The sequence below is a fragment of the Tachypleus tridentatus genome, chromosome 2 (assembly GCF_004210375.1).
Source record: "Tachypleus tridentatus isolate NWPU-2018 chromosome 2, ASM421037v1, whole genome shotgun sequence".
NCBI lineage: Eukaryota > Metazoa > Arthropoda > Merostomata > Xiphosura > Limulidae > Tachypleus > Tachypleus tridentatus.
Genome location: NC_134826.1, coordinates 55,748,109 through 55,767,614, shown reverse-complemented (window position 1 = coordinate 55,767,614; position 19,506 = coordinate 55,748,109). Strand labels below are relative to the sequence as shown.

The 19,506-nt window shown below is 30.7% G+C and overlaps 2 protein-coding genes across 2 annotated transcripts in view; one reads left to right on the top strand and one right to left on the bottom strand.

Moving 5' to 3' along the window:
- The window catches only part of LOC143245503 (glutamate receptor-like), a 59,461-nt gene extending 56,002 nt beyond the window's left edge, over positions 1-3,459 (top strand). The window contains exons 16-17 of the mRNA XM_076491865.1: positions 760-828; positions 1,979-3,459. Of these exons, the coding sequence (XP_076347980.1) occupies positions 760-828; positions 1,979-2,017 (108 nt within the window). The 3' untranslated portion in view covers positions 2,018-3,459. The remainder of the gene's footprint in view (positions 1-759; positions 829-1,978) is intronic.
- On the bottom strand, positions 17-13,775 carry LOC143243884 (L-aminoadipate-semialdehyde dehydrogenase-phosphopantetheinyl transferase). The gene is made up of 6 exons (XM_076487652.1): positions 13,425-13,775; positions 10,715-10,931; positions 9,662-9,852; positions 8,596-8,820; positions 5,814-5,991; positions 17-863 (listed from the first exon to the last, which is right to left on the bottom strand). The coding sequence occupies exons 1-5, from the start codon at positions 13,629-13,631 to the stop codon at positions 5,845-5,847; spliced, it is 987 nt and encodes a 328-aa protein (XP_076343767.1). The 5' UTR covers positions 13,632-13,775; the 3' UTR covers positions 17-863; positions 5,814-5,844.
- Between the last annotated feature and the right edge of the window lie 5,731 nt (positions 13,776-19,506).

The following is a 19,506-nucleotide window of genomic DNA, read 5'->3' as shown; positions in this document are numbered from 1 at the left end:
ATTAAAATGTATCACATTTTATCACAAAATACTTTATTTTGAGTAAAACAAGTTAATGTGGCGTTATCTTGTAAAATAATTTAAGAACACTTCATATGTAGATTTTATAATCTAGCATCAAAAGTATTATATCCATATTGTTAATGTTTTTATCAAACAATATTCAGATACCTTCTAAAATATTTAATATCAAACAATGTAAGAACAGAAATATTCATGATTTAGTGCAAAAACACTGTTAATAATATCATTAGGATCAAATGATACACATGTATTCTGACCTTCAGTCTTTATTATATATTTATTTTCAATGTCAAAAAGTGTTCCATCCTTAATTTAAAATATTTCAATTCATTTCAAGAAATCTAAGAACATTGTCACTTCTTAGACCAAAATTTGTTTCAGGCAAAACAAATTAATTTAGTTGATACAATGAAATGTGTTTTGTACTATACATCAAGTAGTAGAAACATTCACCTCATATTGCAAGGATAATAAAAAAAATATTCAGACATTCTACAGATCATAACAGATGATATAAGAGTAAACTTCATCATATCAAAGTTTATTTAATGATGAAAGACTTGTTTGAAAGCAGCTTCACAAATGAGATAAGCAGTGAACAGTTAATGATGGAAGAGAGCATACTGGCAAGACTAGAATTGTTAGCAGTAGTCCAACCCTATTTGTAAGTTATGTAATACATTAACAAAATATAGATTGAATTAAATAGTTACACAATTTAACATTATTTTCCAGATGCCGCTGCAAGATGTAATGAGAAACAGAGCAAACAAACTTCTAGGGTCAGAAAGGAGGCTACATCAGGTTTGAGTGAATTCTTTATACATCAGTACCCATACCTGCAAGATGAATGGACTCTATTACCTGTCTGTATATACCATCTTGTAATTTTTAAACCAGTTTCATAGAAACAATGTGACAGACTTGAAATTATTTCCTTGTGTTGTGGTTACAGTAAAATATTTTTAGTGATATTAATTATAAAACATCATTCGTCTTTCATCATTCTACGTATAAGTAATTATGATTCTATTTAAATATTTTAACAATCTGCAGTATTATTTCTTAAGGAACAGGAACATATCACAAAAAAAAGAAATCATTTACCACAATGTTAAACCTGCAATATTTGAACTAATTGAACTCTTCATACAGTAATGTTCCTCCCTCACATGTCATACAAGACATTATAGAACATATACAAAGAATAACACAAGACCATATACGTGTAAACACTTCTGAAATAGTCCAAATTCACCTTAAATCAAAGCATTTTATCTCTTTGCTCATTATTCTTACATAGGTTTTATTGACCTCTGACTGGTATTGCAATTCCTTCTCCACTTGTATTGGTTAGACACTTTGAAAAATCATGAAGCAGAGAATGAAATCCAGTTCAAACTTTTTAATTCTGACAGTATCTTAAGTTAGGAAGAAAATGTTATTTTGAGTTTTTGTAAAGTCAAAATATTCAAGTTGACCCACTCTACCTAAAAATGTCTTGGAATAGTCAATTTTGAAAACATTACATTTTATAATTACTTGTAAAACATGCAAAAGTACATTGTATAATCACTTGTAAAACATGACACATTTCATTTCACAATCATTTTGCTTTCATTTGTTAAACATCTTGAGCACATGTATACAGTCCAGACATAGTATCTTCCAAAGTTGTTTCTATTGTCCTAGTGTTTTCCATATGTTTCAGTTCAAAACTACTAACCTTCAATCACTGATACTATGTTATTCACAATTCATTAACTTCCTCATTACTTCAGTATTAATTGAACTAAAATTTATGATTTTTTTTTACATGTTATCTTGTAATGGATTATAATCTACAGATACTCCTTTCTCTCTTAATACAGTAACATTTACCTAAATGTATAGTACACACCTGTGTTTCTGGTGTTCACACATATCTTTAACACAACATACTTTTTTTTAACAGACTGACCCAGATGACTCTGTTTTGCAACCAGAATCATAAGGAAGACAACTTTCCTCTCATAAGTTTGAAATAAGGGTAAATCAGGTTTAGCCAACAAATTAATAAGGCTGATATGTTGTTAGAAAAATAATTATTTGTATCTGAAGTAATCCAACTTATAACCAATTTGTTTTCTCAGTTCTTTTCACATAATGTAGATGGTTTTTATAATTTGTAGTAAATGTGGTCTAGATTTGAAGGGTATAAAATTCATAAATATTAACCTTTTTTACTCAAAGTTTAACTTCCTTCTGCCAAGGACATTCTTTTTGTTTGTTCAGTGTTTTAGTAACAACCTCCATTTAACAGTTAATATTCATTTACAATTCTTTCAACATATGTTACTTGTCATATTATAACCCTTGCTAATTGTGTTTTTTCAGTTGTGTTGAACACTTTTATACCATTGTTTCAAGTACAACCTCCACTGAAGTTTTATTTGATTGTTTCAGCCACAACCCCCATTCAACAGTTGTTGTTTGTTTCAAACTCCTATTGAAGTTATTTTTTCTTTCTGGTAAAATCTCTGTTCTACTTCAGTTATAACATGTAGTGAACATGTAATTCATCTACAACCCTTGTTAAGAGTTGTTTTACTCTAAATACAACCTCCAATGGAATGTTTTGTTTTTTTTTAAATTTCACTTCTAATACTTCATAGAAACTCCAGTTTTGCTACTTTAAGAAAGAGTAAATTTTGGTTTAGTTGATTTGAATGTACTGACTTAAAAGTAATGCCTTTTCCATTAAAATTATATGATACTTTATATATTTGGTATGATTCACTTCAAACATTCTATATAGTTTTAAAAACCGATATGAATACTGTTAATGTTGTTACCAGTTTCTGTCAGTTGAATTTATTAAATAATGTTTTTTCTAAACTATTATTGTGTAGCTTTAGTGAATATTAGTTTATTTTAAGATTTAAAAGAGGAGTATTTACTGTTTAGTATTTGCTATTAGATGTTTTTGTATGACAACACAACTGAGTTAGCCACTGGTTAACATCCTACATTGTTCCTATGTGTGATTTGATTCATTTTGTCTGAATATTAGTTAACATACACAGTATTTAAAAAAACTGGAGACATTAAGCTTGCCTTCAGTTAAAGTTGGTTAAGTTTCGGCCAACTGTCGTAGAAATAATAGGGTGTGCTGGAATAAAGTAAACCAACTTATGTACATGACCCACATCACATCAGAAACTATAAATATAAACATAAAAATGGAAACATTTATCTTTCCACTAATTCTTCAAAATTATTATACAATAACTAATTGAAAGGTATTAGGTTGATCCATCCTATTGTTTCTTAAAGTATTTCTTTAATTCATCTCAGCAAGGTGAAACACTATCTGTACAAGAAATGTATGTATGTGTGTGTGCTATTAACTGTAATGTAAAGTTATATATAATAAAAGCAAATTATGCAGAAAAATTCTACTCTTTCATTCACTAGAAACTTTGTTTTCTTAGAACTCATATAAGTGTAACCCATGAAAGCTGTGAAAAGTGTTAAGTTTAACATCTAGTTCCAAGCTTCAATATTATTTAGTACTATACAACATTATATGCTAGTTTTGGTATGTTTTAAAACAAAGCAACCAAGATATTCTTTCATATCACACAGACTTGAAGGCTTATTATTAATGGAAGAGTTAGAGATAGGTTTATTTATTTAGCCACACAAGTGTACCTGTTTCTCATTTTGTAATCACTTTTACCAGAAGGTCATCAGTAAAAAATGAATTAAGTCTTAATCATGAATAATAGAACAACTACAAAAATCTTTTCTGACCACTCTTCCCTAAATCATCAGTTAGGTATCCTTACTGACTGACTACAAAAATCTTTTCTGACTACTCTTTCCTAAACCACCAGTTAGGTATCCTTACTGACAGACTACAAAAATCTTTTCTGCCCACTCTTTCCTAAATCATCAGTTGGATATCCTTACTGTTGTTAGTCTTTAACATGTAACTACATCACCTTTTCAACCACCATTGACAGGCTAGGTAAAATATTGTATTATGTTATCATTATTGCAATCTAGTACTGTATCACACTACACACTATAATAAAATGACAAATAACCAGCACAACAGCAACAACGTGACATATAATTGCATACATTAAGGAAGATAACAACAGTTAACAGTTGTAAATAACAATATTTAAACAAAATAGGAGTAACATTAATATCCTGAACTGTAAACATTAGCATCAAAAGTTCAACTATGTAAGACAGATGGTTTTTAATATAATATTTTTTGAAGACATTGAAATTAGGTATTTTCTTTAACAGTAATTAAGCCTAACTCCAATGTTCCATTTCTCCATCTTCCCATGTTTTCAGACATTATTGTCTTAACAGTTAATGTTGAGGCCCATTAATTTTCTGTCTAGCATATCTGCTCAACACTTTATAGATTAGATGTACTGTTTACTTGCTGCTAACTAAGTAAATTAATCAACACTGATTATCTCTAGATAATTAAAATATTTGTAATAAATTCTGGAAAATACTAACTGGACTTCAAAAAAGAAAAGAGTGCTTAACTTATTTCCATCTTTATTCATCATCCTTAATAACACTTATACTAACGTTTTATCACTGAACCATGTTCCTAGTATCTCAGGGTACTATGGAGTAATAGAATATTTTCTCTTCCTATTGAAAATAAGGCTTTGACCTCGTACTTCATGAACCATGTATCTAATATTTCATAATCCTACAGAGTAATAGAAGACAAATAAGTCTGGTTCACAGCACTATTAATAATGTGATAATACACCTACAAATACACAGCTTTAGCATAATGTCATATGACAGACCTACATGTACAATGTATTACATTGTTCAGCTAATATTTTTGCAACTTGTAGTTGGGAAAAAAACAACTAAATACATTTTCTAGAATACATGGGTTTATAAAGTCTGTAATACCAGTATTTTTAAAATGAAGTGTTTACAGCCTGGATATTGTAAAAAACTATCTAATTCATTTAACATGTACGTTTCATGTTCAGAATTATAGTGACTAAAAATTAAATCAGTAGAATGGTGGAAATTGTTAATTTATTTTATTTATATTTACTGACAAATTTATACATAAATTTAATAATGGAAAGAAGAAGGTCTAATCACAGTTAATCTTTAATTTTCAATATTCTACAGGATAAACCCAAACACAACAAACATTGCCAACATGCTAAACACCACTTTTTTTCCGAGTCGGGCCTACAACGTTAGAGCAAGATGAATGAAATATGAAATCTACAGAACTGTCTAGATCAACAATATATAGCACTGATCTAGTTGTTAATAATCAAGTGGAACTTCACACCTTATTGATTAGAAAGTAACAAAGGACATAATTTAGAAGTAACTTCATTTGTTAGCATTCAGTTCTTTATGTGTAATTTCCCATTTAATGGCAGTGAGATGGAAAAGGAGAGAAGGAAATGAAAACATCTGGAGTTTCTACAAAAACCAATACTTATCTAGTTTTCCCATCATCATTATCTATACCAACAAAGTTGTTTTCAAACAATCACTAAGCAAGCAGTAGGTAAGCTGCTCTCCATGTAATTGAGCTAGGTGACAAAGGTGTCAAGGTTGTGCTTTAACCTTGTTCTACTTTACATTTATTCAAAGCCTATAGCTTCTGTAAAGAAATACAGAATCATATATACCTTAAATTTAACTAACACTATTCCAACAAGTATCATCACACTAGCAACATTTATGTAATTTGCATTTTAACAATGAAACAAAAACATTTAGCTCACTTTTTATAAGCACCATATAAATATGCATTTACTAACATCCAGGTCTTTCACATTTTTTGGAAAATATTCTCCAAGAATTCAAGTCGAGTACAGTAAGAGGTTGAGCACTTTCAACAAGTTGTTGAAACGTAAGATGTTCAAAAAACCTGGAGGTTGATTCTTTACTGGTAAAATGCATCTGAAATAAATGGAAAATAATAACTCTTATAAATATGTGCATTTTCATCATTGTGTAATATTTAACAACCAGTAAAGCAGTGACCAAGCAAACGTGTTACAATCAAAAACATAATATATTACTTATGTTGTGAGGATATGTAGTGTAATTCTTAGAAACAAAAGCATAATCATATATCAGTTGTGCTAAAGTCTTGTATTATGTTAATACTCAAATAATAAGCCAAAATATGTATGTCTAATCTTAAATAATGAAAAATCAGTGATACTATGGTGGCCATCAGACCATTTGCCAACACTTAAAAAATAAAAACATCCATGATAAATAAGATATACAGTTCATAATTATAACATTTACAGAGAAGGTAACTTTTTAAGTTTAGTATGTGTCTTAACTACAACAAGAGTTTAGTATATGTTCTAACTACAATAAAACTTCAGTACATATTCCAACTGTAAGAAAAGTTTAGTATATATCCTAACCATAGCAACAATTCAGTATCTACCCTAACTGTAATAACACTATGTAACACAAATTTTGTTCCTGGATAATATGTTATTTCTTAATTGCTGATGTTGTAAAAGTACAGAAAATGACCATTATTCCCTTCAAACTTTGTTTTTGTGACCTGGATAATGAAATTTAGAAATTAACCTATTTTCTGTGTAAAAACAGGCAAATTTGCACATTTTCATTTACGTAAGGGCTGAATAAAACAACATATGAATCAAGATTTACATGTATTTATACTAAAGTTATAAAAAATGTTTAGAAATGAGTAGTTTTTCAAGATTTGCAACTGTAATATAAAATCACTTTCACATATCAGCCCCCAAATATAGTTGCCCATCATGTTTTTGTTATACACTCCCAGGTCACAAAAGCAAAGTGTTTGAAGAGAAAAATAGGTCTTTTTCTTTTACTTTAGGCATAAGCAATTGGGAAATAACACTTTATGCCCATGAACAAGTAAAAATTTTGTTACATAATGTAATTGTTCAGTAAACATTCTGACCACAACTAAAGTTCTGTATATATCATTACAATGATGAAAATTCACTATACCACTGAATTACAACATAGAGTTCAGCATATACCTTAACCACAACAATTGTTCTGTACACACCACAACAATAATTCAGTACCAATCCTGACCACAAGAATAGCTCAGTAATAGATGGCAGAAGGCTAGGCCTGTGCATATTAAGCTGACATACTTGAAATAATATAGGACTAAAGGCTATGAATATATTTGCTAAGCCTACATACTTAAAGCTTGAAGAATGGATGACAAAAGACTACATGTATATTTAAGCCAAAATGGGTTAAACATAATAAAGTGGAAAACTGAAAATTAGATCAACTTAATGCTAGAAGTTTAGGCTGCTTTAAAGATTATAAAATGTAAAGACCTTGTATAACTTTCTATAACTGTGAATTATAATTTGCCTTACATAAAAAAAAAAAAAAAAAGATTAGAACACATGAAAATATAATACAAATAATAAATGCTTACTAACACTATGGGAAAAAATATATAAATAAAAGATCATTCTTACTGGTAGATAATTAATAATAAGTTCAATAATAAACATGGTAGGTAGGTAACATTCTTACTGGTACATAACAATAGGTGCAATAATAAACATGGTAGGTAGATAGGTAACATTTCTACTGATAATCAATAGGTGTAATAATAAAAGTAGTAGGTAGATGGGCAACATTCTTATTGGTAGATAATTAATAATAGAAAAGTGAGAATACTTCTGTTTTAAACACCAGTGATAAAGGATGAGAGGAGTTTCCTGATTGGTAAAGAACTAATGGGTGAAACGGTGAATGATAAAGCTCTGGACAAAGAAACTGAGAAGAATGAAACAATTAATTATATAAACCTCACATTTGTGTTTCCAACTGGCAAGCAACCTTAAATAGGAAGATCAAAATTGGCTTTAAGTTTACATACAATTCCTTAGTGGCTAGATCCAAGTCTATAAGACATTCATTGGCAGAGTTGAGGACAAACACAAAGAGGTGTGGTTAGTTTGTTAACTTTCAGTTGTTCAAAGATGGAGGGAAGTGAACAAAATCTGGTTCAAATATCACTAAAGACTCTTAAGTATTAAGAAAATGACATTAAATACAAAGGTAGATAGCATTACAACATTTGTGGAAACAAAAACAGCAAACATGCGACTCAAAAAGTTTTTCTTAAATGAAAGTAACTAATATAATACTGTGAAATGATACAATTTTTTTCTTCAGTTTCATCTTCAAATATAAATGCACTTGATGCACACTGTCAAGATTTACATGCCAAATATACAGGGTGTTTGGAAAGTCACTGTGCAGTTTTGTCTGTTAATAAATATATAAGTGCATTTCCGAACACCCTGTACATATTAACATACCAGCCATCTGTTTTAAAGCCAACACCATCTATTTTATGAATCAAATATTTGTGTCACCTACTAATTTTATCTGTTTTACTGTACAGAGGTCAAGTAAATTATTTTGTACTAATTATTCCTTTTTAATAACAACACTTTTTATTACATTTTCCATTTACTTTCATAGACTTGGTTAGTCTTTTCTAATACAAACCTTACTACTCCGCCTTTCAAGTGCAACACTGACAACATGGTTATTATCTAAGAGTGTTTCTTCAAAGAGCCACGACGAAAGAAATTTACCATCCTTCGAAAGCGTAGTGTCCATGGTCAGTTTTCCAACTTCATTATATGGAGTTTTACTACAGTCAAAGCATAAGCGCCGAAGGGTACATCCAATCCCAATTCCTTCAGCCTTAACATAACTTTCCTTTAAACACTTTGAAACAAAAAACATGATTCAATTGTAACAAGCTTCTTTCTTTTGCAGGCATAAGATACAGATATTATAAATCTTTAAGTTATGAAATAAAAGTCAGAGATTTCAGTTAGAACAATCACGTTTCACTCACAGAATCCACAAGAAACATAATACTACACTTTATGTTAGACTATTTCTATCTATCTCATGACACACTGTGACAAACTAAATCTAACTGACTCAAGACTAAAAAAATTTTTATAATTTGACACATTTCAAAAATAGAAACAATAATACTGGACTTCCTCCCATTATATAAGGTAAGAACATTAAAAAGAAAACACAATAATACTAGACATCTTACCACCACACAAGGTAACATTAAAATGAAACCCAATAATACTAGACTTCTTCCCATCACATAAGGTAAGAACATTAAAAACAAAACATGATAACACTAGACTGCTTTCCATCACATAACAGAACATTCACACTAAGTGGAAATAAATACCAAAGGCTTCACCTATGTCTAACTAAATACAAATAACATACCACACACTTCACTTATGATAAGTGTCAATGACAACTACCACAGACTTCACTTACATCATGCTAAGTTCTAATAATAACTACCACAGACTTCACTTATGTCACACTAAGGGGAAATACAGCTATCATGTTCTTCTCTCATTTACACTAAGTTAAACAAGTACAGTATACTTCACTTATTTACATAAAGTGAACTAACAGCTACAACAAGCTTCACTTATTCATATAAACTGGAAATAACAACTCATACATCTGTTGTAGTTATATTTGCATGTTTATTACCAAATTTCTGTATATAATTCAGTCTCACTTTCAATGTCATCCACACTGTAATGTTACTTTTCACTTGTTCACCAAGTCTGAATATCATCGATCTTACCCAAAGTCTGTAAAATCGTTTTAACTGGTCAATTTCTAATCCAGGTGAAACAATATAATCAAATTCAGATTGTGCAAACTGTCTTTTCATCAGCTTGAAAAAATCAGGGAGTGGTTTTCCTCCTGTGACATATAGAAACAGAACTCCATAGCTCTAACAAAGATTTTAAATGTGCTCTCACAGGTATAAGTACTGAAAAGAAGTACAACAGTAAAGGTTAGAGATATAGTTTTTATTCTTAGAAAGAAAGTCATGAGAAACAAATATTTTAACAAAGTACAGTCCTTCTCTCAGCAAAACCTATGAAGGCTGAATACTGAAAGGAAACCCCTTTGAAAATTATCAAGGCCCAACTAATAACTTTCTGTTTGTGATATAAACAAAATTATGAGTCACAATGCAAATGACTTATTTCAATTTATGAACGGATTTTCCACACAACTGAATCTGTTATTAAAAATAATAATAAAATAAGTAACTACTTATGTGTATGACTAATCCATATTCTTATGCCAATAATTTACTTAATGCATGAAAATATTAATTCTTGGCCAACAATGACAATGCTCAACATGGATTTATGATATTTCAAACTTATAAAGATATACATCACCTTTCACAAACTATTATTTATTCAAAGTTCAACATTAAACAATTAATCACATCTCATATTTGAATACAAGTTTCTATCAACTTAAAAGCCACATGCACACTAATCTTGGTCAAAATGGATTGTTTTATACATGTGTACTGTAACATATAATACTAGTCTATAAATAGCCAAAGAAAATAAACCATACAGCAGATACAGTTTAAAATAATTCAATATATAACTGACACATACATTGTCGTGTAGCCAATACTAGATATGTGAACAAAAAAAATACTACATTTAATTATCAACAGATCTAGAATTTACTTCTGAATTTCATTTCAGAAAAAAATTTGAAACTGTTCTGATATAGCAGGTTAATTTAGCCTTACCAGAATACTCAATTCTCATGACATCAATTCCAACTTTAGGTGCAGGTTCGGTGGCTAACACACAATAGGAACCATTGTGAGAGATATTAAAATCAAAGTCTGTTTCTGGTACATTCTGAAAGGTGGGCTTTCCTTTCTCTGTACGGCTTACAGTTAGCTCTTTATATGGAATAGAAAATGTTTCAGAGAGCATTTTCCTTATCATCAGCCTTCCTATCTGAAGGAAAGCATGCAATTAACATTATTAATGAACAAATGTCATGACTGCATGAAATTAAAGTCAACATTAAAGAAACAAATATGAAATTATTTGGATATATACACACACACAAACAAACATATTACAAGTAAATCATTGTATTTATCAAAAGTTGTATACAGAGAAATAAAAAAATGTTTATTAGTATTAAAGAGTAAACCTAACTAACAAATTAACACAAACAGTAATAATCATAAAGTCTTATTTTTTAACACTTAGACAGCTCATGCTGTAACAAAGCCTACATAATAAACTATTGAGTATATCTGCCAATTCTGTATCTCTCTCCAATATATGAAGTGGTTTCTTGTCATATTAAAAATTACACACATAAAACAATAATGTTTAATATACTAATCTTTTTTTTTTCCTACTATGTTTTAATGGAGGTTTGATAAACTGTAGCAGAAATAGTGATCTAACCATAATAGAAGATATGGCAATTGTAAAGCTTATATTTAAATACATTATGGGAAAGCAAAATATTAGGGTGACAGTAAGGCCTTTAAGGGATGATAATCAAATGGTTGGGTTATGAAATTCAACTTTTGTTCTTCCATTTTTAATAATAAAGATTTAAACAATATTCCTTATCTTGAACAACTGCTAGATGGACAAAACCAAAAGATATCACATTAATGCTCAACTTACTAAGAAAATACTGTGAAGTTTGAGAACAATAAACCTTTTGGTACAAACATAATTTCCTTGAAAGTGTGAAAGAGATTAAGGATAGAAGAATGCTAGCCACTTGCTAATATAACAGACAAGTGCCAGAAGACTGAAAGTTGGCTAATGTTACTTCTATTTACATGGAAATAATAAAACTGTCCAGGTAATTATAAGCCTATTAGTCATAGAGAAGCCAAAGGAAAAGGTTTTGAAAGTCTGACAAAAGATACCTTGCAAATGTATTTAACAAATTTGAAATACTGTTGGACAGTCAACATGGTTTCACTAAAGGAAAATCTCACCTCACTAATCTTTTGTCATTCTTTAATGAATTTACTGCTTTTGTTGATGAAGATAAGGTTGTAAATTTGATGTATCTGGATTTTAAGAAAGCATTTGACAAGGTGAGGTGACACATAAAAGATATGGGATTAAGTTGGTTGATTGAAAAATAGCTGGATGAAAGAAAGCAGTGGGATGTTCAGTCAAACTCAATTAACATTACAAGATGGGTACCTCAGAGCTCAGTGTTAGAACCTTTGCTCTTTTTGGTTTACACTGATGACACAGATGAAAGAATAGTCAACAACTTACTTAAATTGGTGATGATTAAGGTCAGGGATCTTGCTACTTTGTCAAGATTATTTGGTGAGTGGGATGAATAAATATAGATAACTTTTAATCATAGTAAAGTAATAAAAGCAGGTAATCATACCCTAAACTGTGAGTACAATTTTGTTCACAATAACCCTAAACCTAACAGTGTACTGTTGCTAGTGGTAAAACAAATAGGAGTTTAGGTTATATTTAATGCAAGTCTACAGAAGTACACTTTGATTGTAAATATCACTGGTTAGATATAATTATATTCAATGTGGGCTCCATACCTTAAAAAGATAACTAAATTGTTAGAAAGAATTCAAAGGAGGATTACTTGTATGATTGATACCCAGAATGGAAAGGCTGTCATATGAGGACAGAATAAAACTGCTACAACTTACTCTCTAAAACATGTATAGGTTATCTAACTGAGGTGTTTAAAAACTGTTAAGAGAACTAACAGCATCACCTTTATTTATACTTAATGGTGAGAACAGTAGGACAAGGGAACAAAAATATATATTTTGGAAAGATATGAATCATCTTTTGATAAAACACTTTTATTTACAGACAGGGTGATTGATCTTTAGTATAAGTTGCCTGCAGATGTGGTGAAAGCAGTAAATATAAAGAAATTCTTGATGAATATTTAAATAATAAAGGCTGGCTTTGAGGCTTTTTTTTTTTTTTAATTCTGAGCCAGTCTCAATGAATTAACAAGCTCATATTATTAATAGTAGTGTAAAAACCAGACAGATGAACACTGATTAACACTTAACATGCATTTTATTTCATCTCACTATAAAATAGCACAATACATTTTATAAAGCTATAAATATGCTAAATTTACTGTTCATCACTTATTGCATAAAGTACTGTAATATCAGTACTAGTACTTTAACAACTTTTTAATGGCTATACTGTGCCTAGATTAATACTAGTAACACAGTGTGAATTTGTGTCATCTTCTAGTTGGTAGGATTTATAGTATAGTAATATTGCAAATGCCACTATCTTTTTAATTTTACCTAATAATAATAATATATAACTGGAAACAAAACGTGCAAACGTCTTACTGTTACACTTTTACAGTATTACTAATACTATGGTTCCACTCAGTAGTTTGACTAAAATGTGTATTTTCATGAAATCCGTTTAAAACTTTGTCTTTAAACTTACAAGTGAAGCTTTAGCATCCCTTACAAATACAAAACTGTCTACCCTCAGCCTTTCCTCTGGTTGTAAACAGCTGGAAGCCAAAACCCATTCATCTTGCTTTGGTTTCCAATCATCTATATTAAAACTCCACCGTAATGAGGGTACAGTTATGGAATTCATCTTCACGGTTATTAGTAACTGTGTAATTAAATTTACCGAGTATTTCATCACATCTTCAATTAAAAACGTAAAATACGACTATTTGAGAAATAAATAATAGACAGCAAGCAAAATATACGTACTACACCAACGTTAAAAAATAAATACTAATACACTTCTGAAAAGCTGGTATCTCAATAAACGGAAGCTTAGGAACTATTAAAAGGTGACGTTTATTAGGGTCAAAAGAAAAGAGATTGACGTTATTTCTTATTGTAAGATATCGTATGCATGTATTAATTATAAAACTAAAAGTAATTTTCATAGATTCATACAATTGATTACCAAATTATATTTTTTTCTAAGTTAATGCGAATTACCTAACAACTTTTCTTTTTTTTTTGAACAAATGATAGTTATTTAAACAATTCGTGATGACAAGAAACCAAACCATTTGAAATAAAAATGTATCTCAAGTATTATTTCATAATCTTTTTATTGTATAATTGGGCTCAAATTAAGTTTGGAAAAAATGTATCTCAAACTTAATTTAAGTTAGATACATAACAATAAAAATATCATGAAATAATACAACTCAACAAATTTTATCGATTTCTTTTGGCAGTTATATCCACCAGAATAATATACATAGCGGTACAAAACTAATTAAAAACAGTTAGAATAAAAACCTAACCAAACACAAGTTTTGACATATGTCTGTTTGTTTATAAATTTTAACAAAGGTATTCAAGAGTTGATTGCGATAACCATCCTGAGTTTAGAAGTGATAACCCAGAGAGAAGACGATTAGTAATCACCATTCACCGTCAACTGTTGGCTATCTTTATGAAACAAACAGAAAGCACTGGTCTTCACAGAACATTCAAAACACCACACGATTCAAGTACGGACAACCACTTCGTGAATCTATTAAATAATCATGTTACAACAAATCTTCATCTACACACACCAAACTTCACAACAAACACTCAACACAATAGCATGAAAAAAAAACTATAGAATATGACAGCATAACATATAGTTAATCAAACAGTCAAGAATGAAATTCCCAAAGAAATTATTTGTTGGATTTCTAATTTCCTGGAGGTCTGAGTCGTCATGTTGAAGTAGTTATGAAGAATTGTTGAGTTTGTTGAGCAAGGAATTCGGTATACTTTGATACTATATACATAGCAGTATTTGCTGTAATTTGTTCAAGTGAATTTTTGATGCATTAATCCATATTGTGTAGGCGTATTATATACTGGCCTTATGCATGTTCTATATATTTTTCAAATTGTCTCAGGTGAAGATTTTTGGTTATTACCCGTCAGGCTTCTAAGATAACCGCTCTTTTCCAAATTCTAATATTAATGCTGTTTATGTTTGATATCCAAAATAATTTCGAGTCGAATATAATAGATAAGAAGTCAACTGATGTTTTTACCTGAAAGTAAGTCCCAACTAGGAATAACTGTGGTATTAGTTTGTTTGTGACTAGTATAGCTTGTGTTTTGTGTATATACTAATTTTAATCCTCCATTTATTGCAACACAGTTATATTTTGTTCAGCAGTATTTATATATTTTGAGTTACTGTTGTTGGGTTTGGATCACTCTTCCAGATAGCTATATCATCTGCGAACTGTGAGAAATAGTTTGGTTTGAGTCTTTGAGAGGCATATCGCTAACATACATGGAAAAGAATGTAAGGCTAACTACTCGTCCATTACGAACTCTCGCCTACGGAGTGCAGCGCCTGCAGCTGGTCCCCTCAACATTAACTCACTTCAATATTACAAAAAAATATAAATAAACTAAAGAGTAATCTAGAGAGCTACATAATACATGATAAGCCTAAACGTAATACCTCTACCCCCCTACACATCATTAATCAGATACTTAATTACAGGTCAAACAGTGTTCGCCTAAATGATTTCTAGACATAGACTTTATTTCAAAAAGGTTTTGCATGTTGTTTGTTATTTGAATTAAGCAATTAGTCTTCATAACAACTATATGATCAAAGCTGAACCTAACCCTCCCTGGTCCAAATCCCGCCGCCGAAACACGCGTGTGAAGTACCAGTAACCATTAGGCCGTTTCAGTTAGATATGTAGTTTGATGAAAAATATAGCAAATATACACCACAAGCAGAGCGGCAGTTAGTGAATTGCATATTTTCACCAAAAGCGTTCAGCAACGATGTCAAAAGAGTCACGAAATGTTCTACTACAGTTTCATTATTTAATCGGGCGCAGCATCGGGGTTGGGGGGCGCCAAATTCATGTTACATAATTAGGAATGAATTTCAGAATGAAATGTTTTTCTCTCTTAACCAATTAATGCCCATTGTTCCATATATGGGAGTTGCAACGTCATGGGTTGCCACAACTTGGTTATGATTTGGTCACGTTATACCATAACTGATGTCCACAACTAATGAGAATAGCTTGAAACAGAGATGCATTTTTATGGGAAGCTCTTATGATACAGACTTGGATGGCTTGGAGATGTTCAGTGAAATAATGGACTGCCAAATGCTACTAAAGACAAGGGCTGATGTTAAGGTTTCGACACCAGGACCTGCTTCACTTCATTGTGCAGTATGGGAATGATGTATTTCCAAATCTGAGAGTTGGTCTGCAGATCCTACTGACTGTTGCAACATCTACTGCCAGCTGTGAAAGGTCTTTTAGTAAGTTAAAACTTATCTTGTCTTACCTGAGATCATCCATGGGACAGGAAAGATTGTCAGCCATGGCTTTGCTGAGTGTAGAGCGAGAGGTTACCGACAGCATAAAGTTTGAAGAATAAATCGATAATTTTGCAGCAGCAAAGGCAAGAAGAATTTCTCTTTAAAGTTACATAATCACATCCAAAGCATTATATCAAACTATTTCTTTTACTTTATGTTAACTTTTCAGGTTACTATATCCAAAGTAATGTTTTAAGTTTTCGCAATGTTATATTTGACTATTATTTCAGCATAAAATAATTCTGCATTAATTTTTTATATGCATTCTTGTTTCTAATTCTGTCCTTCTCTGTTATTCCATTATATCTTCGAAGTACCATTGTTGCCTCAATTATTTCACTTTTTTCATCTCCTTCATACCCTAAAATACGCCACGAAATGCAGGTTTTCATGTTCTAAACCTCACAAATTTCCGGGAAAGCATGACGGAACCCCTAATGGCTTACATTTTGTCATGAGGGGGCGCGAAAACTGACTTTGTCCCCGGGCGCTGAAAACCTTAGCTACGCCTCTGACAGGGGAAAGGAGGCAAAGAGTGGAATTTTTTTAACCATTTTTTAATTTCTTGTAACAACACATTTCTATCTTTGTTTCGTTTCTGAGAAGTTGTCTCTGAGCGAGCAGAAAATTTAAGTCCGCAATCTCGATAAAAACAATTCCAACAGAATGTTAAGAATCGACAGAAGTCCAAATTGAAATTTTTAAATTATTATTTCACTGAACACAAATGTTTATACAATTATATTAAAATAAACTTAAAATCTAAACATGTCAGCTATAATTTTGTTTTGGAGAAAATTTGTGGAGGTGAATTAGTTCAAACGATGACTATAGTAAGAGTCATTGTATTTGGCTCGCTCAGAAATTTTTAATTTTTCGTTTGTTCCCCTTCTTATTGTCTTTTCGGAGTCATTACTATGATGTTTGGTTCATGATATAAATAAATATGTAGAAATTGTGAATTTTTCTACATTAAAATAAAAGTAGAAAATATAAGAAACACTTGAATACCACAAAAACGTAACAGCGATGTCCAAAAGGCACAACATGTTCTAATTACACGTAAAAATTTCAAAATGTCACTATCAAATGCAAAATATGCTTGTATAGATAATAATTATTCATTGTATTACTGGTTGCTTGCTTATCTTTGCAAGTTTGGTTCAATATATATGTACATGAAATGTAATGTTCTAGATCAGTTTCATCAATTGTATTTCACAGTTTTCTCAATGCTAATCTGCTGTGCTGGTTTTGTGTGGTGTTCACACACCGAACTGATTTCCCCCGAGACTGGCAAAGTAGATCCATAAAATAACAAAATATTCATCAAGATATTTACTTGAAAATAAGTCTATATTCACTGACTAACTGAGTTTGTGAGAAATAAAAATATTAAACACATGTGTTCAACCACAATAAACCATCTTTATTCAAACAAATACGTAAAAATGTACTTTATATGCCACATGAATTGTCATCTACACTGAAGTATTAGGTTTGAAGTCGTCTGTATCTAATTCAGATAGGGTTGTATTATTGTGACACATTTTTGTTGGCAGATTATGATAAGCTATATGGTGAAAATCATTTAGCGTTCAGCCAACGTGACAATAAAAGATTAGTTTTATATCTTCCTTCACATTTTTATTATTATTATTTATTTACAGGCCTATACATGTTGTAACTTATTCTGGGCCTAAGTTTAATGTTACACAATCTGCAATATACTACCGTAAAAATAAACTTAATTACACAAAATAATTCAATATGCTTGGTAGCGAGCACTCACCTAAAAATATATGCGATAATTAATTTATGCGTTTAGGAAACAATTCCCTATCTTGTTGAGGATTCACCCTACTCCTGCAAGTTTTACACCTTTATTGACTAGTTCACTCCTATTTATTTGAAGTTAAGCACAAAATTACACAATGGAATATGTATGCTCTGCTCACCACGGGTGTCGAAACCCGATTTCTAGCATTGTAGGTCCGTAGCCATATTGATGTTCTACTTGATGGCCCCCTGTTCGTATCTAATCCTTTTTCTACTCATAAGTTCGAAAAACATAAAGGTCTAATTACACAATATAACTAACATGAAGAAACGATGCGTTATAACCCAACCGCGTAAAGCAAAGTGAGATATAGTGAAGTCATGTTGACCACCATGGAAATCAGAAGTATTTTGAGTAACTTTCAATGTATTCCTATAAGTATCTCATTTCCTGTCCGAAAACAATAATGTTAAGTATAAAGAATGTGTTGTTTTAAAAAATAAAATGGTAATCAAAACTACATTAACTATTGATTGAGTAAAATAAAGGTGAGATATTAAGATTGATTATAAATGTTAAACAGCTATAAATAAAAAAGTAGCCCGAAAAGCTGTCATAAATAAATAATAATTATTAGAAAGATTTGGGGTAACAATTGAACATTCACACTTAATGAACAAAAAAAAACAACAACCAAAAAACACTAATTTTTGAACAGAGAACAAACTAAGGATCGGAAATTACTGGTTCCAGAATTTATATTTACTTCATGACAAGATAGAGTACCCACCCCTAGTGACAGGAAAAGTTTAAGTTAATCTAGAATTCAAATTATTTTGTGGACTTTGAAAAGGTTAATCGTGTTGCATGTTTAGTTTCACTCATAATCAAGGAGTATATCGTACTCACGAAAAGGCCTAATTTTTTTAGCATTTCAGTAATTCTAAGAGCCTCTCGACAATAACATAGGTAAATCTACATTTTTATTATTTCAGTTACGTCACAATTTGAAATGTAAACAACAGTATAATTAATTCCTAACATGTAGAATATCCCGCTTGTGAAATAAAATTTGATATCAGTATTATTCATGCTTGTTGTCTCCTCATTTCAAAAGTGAACGTTAAGCTTTGCCTGCGTGCACACCTTTTGAAAGGGGAGACGGATGAACCCTAAGATGGACAACACGGTTCACGTTATGCATATGAAGTTAAACAGTATTTAAAGTTGTAATCCACTAGGCTTTTCTTATTTCTCGATCGGTTTTAGTTTTAAAGTTGGTTTCAATACAGGTGAAAGTCAAATCACTAATAGGATGACAGGGTTGATTGAGTAACACAGAGGCCATTTCTGGTGTTGATAGAAGAGTTATGGCTGTTAAATAACTTAAGAGTCTGTTCTACATTC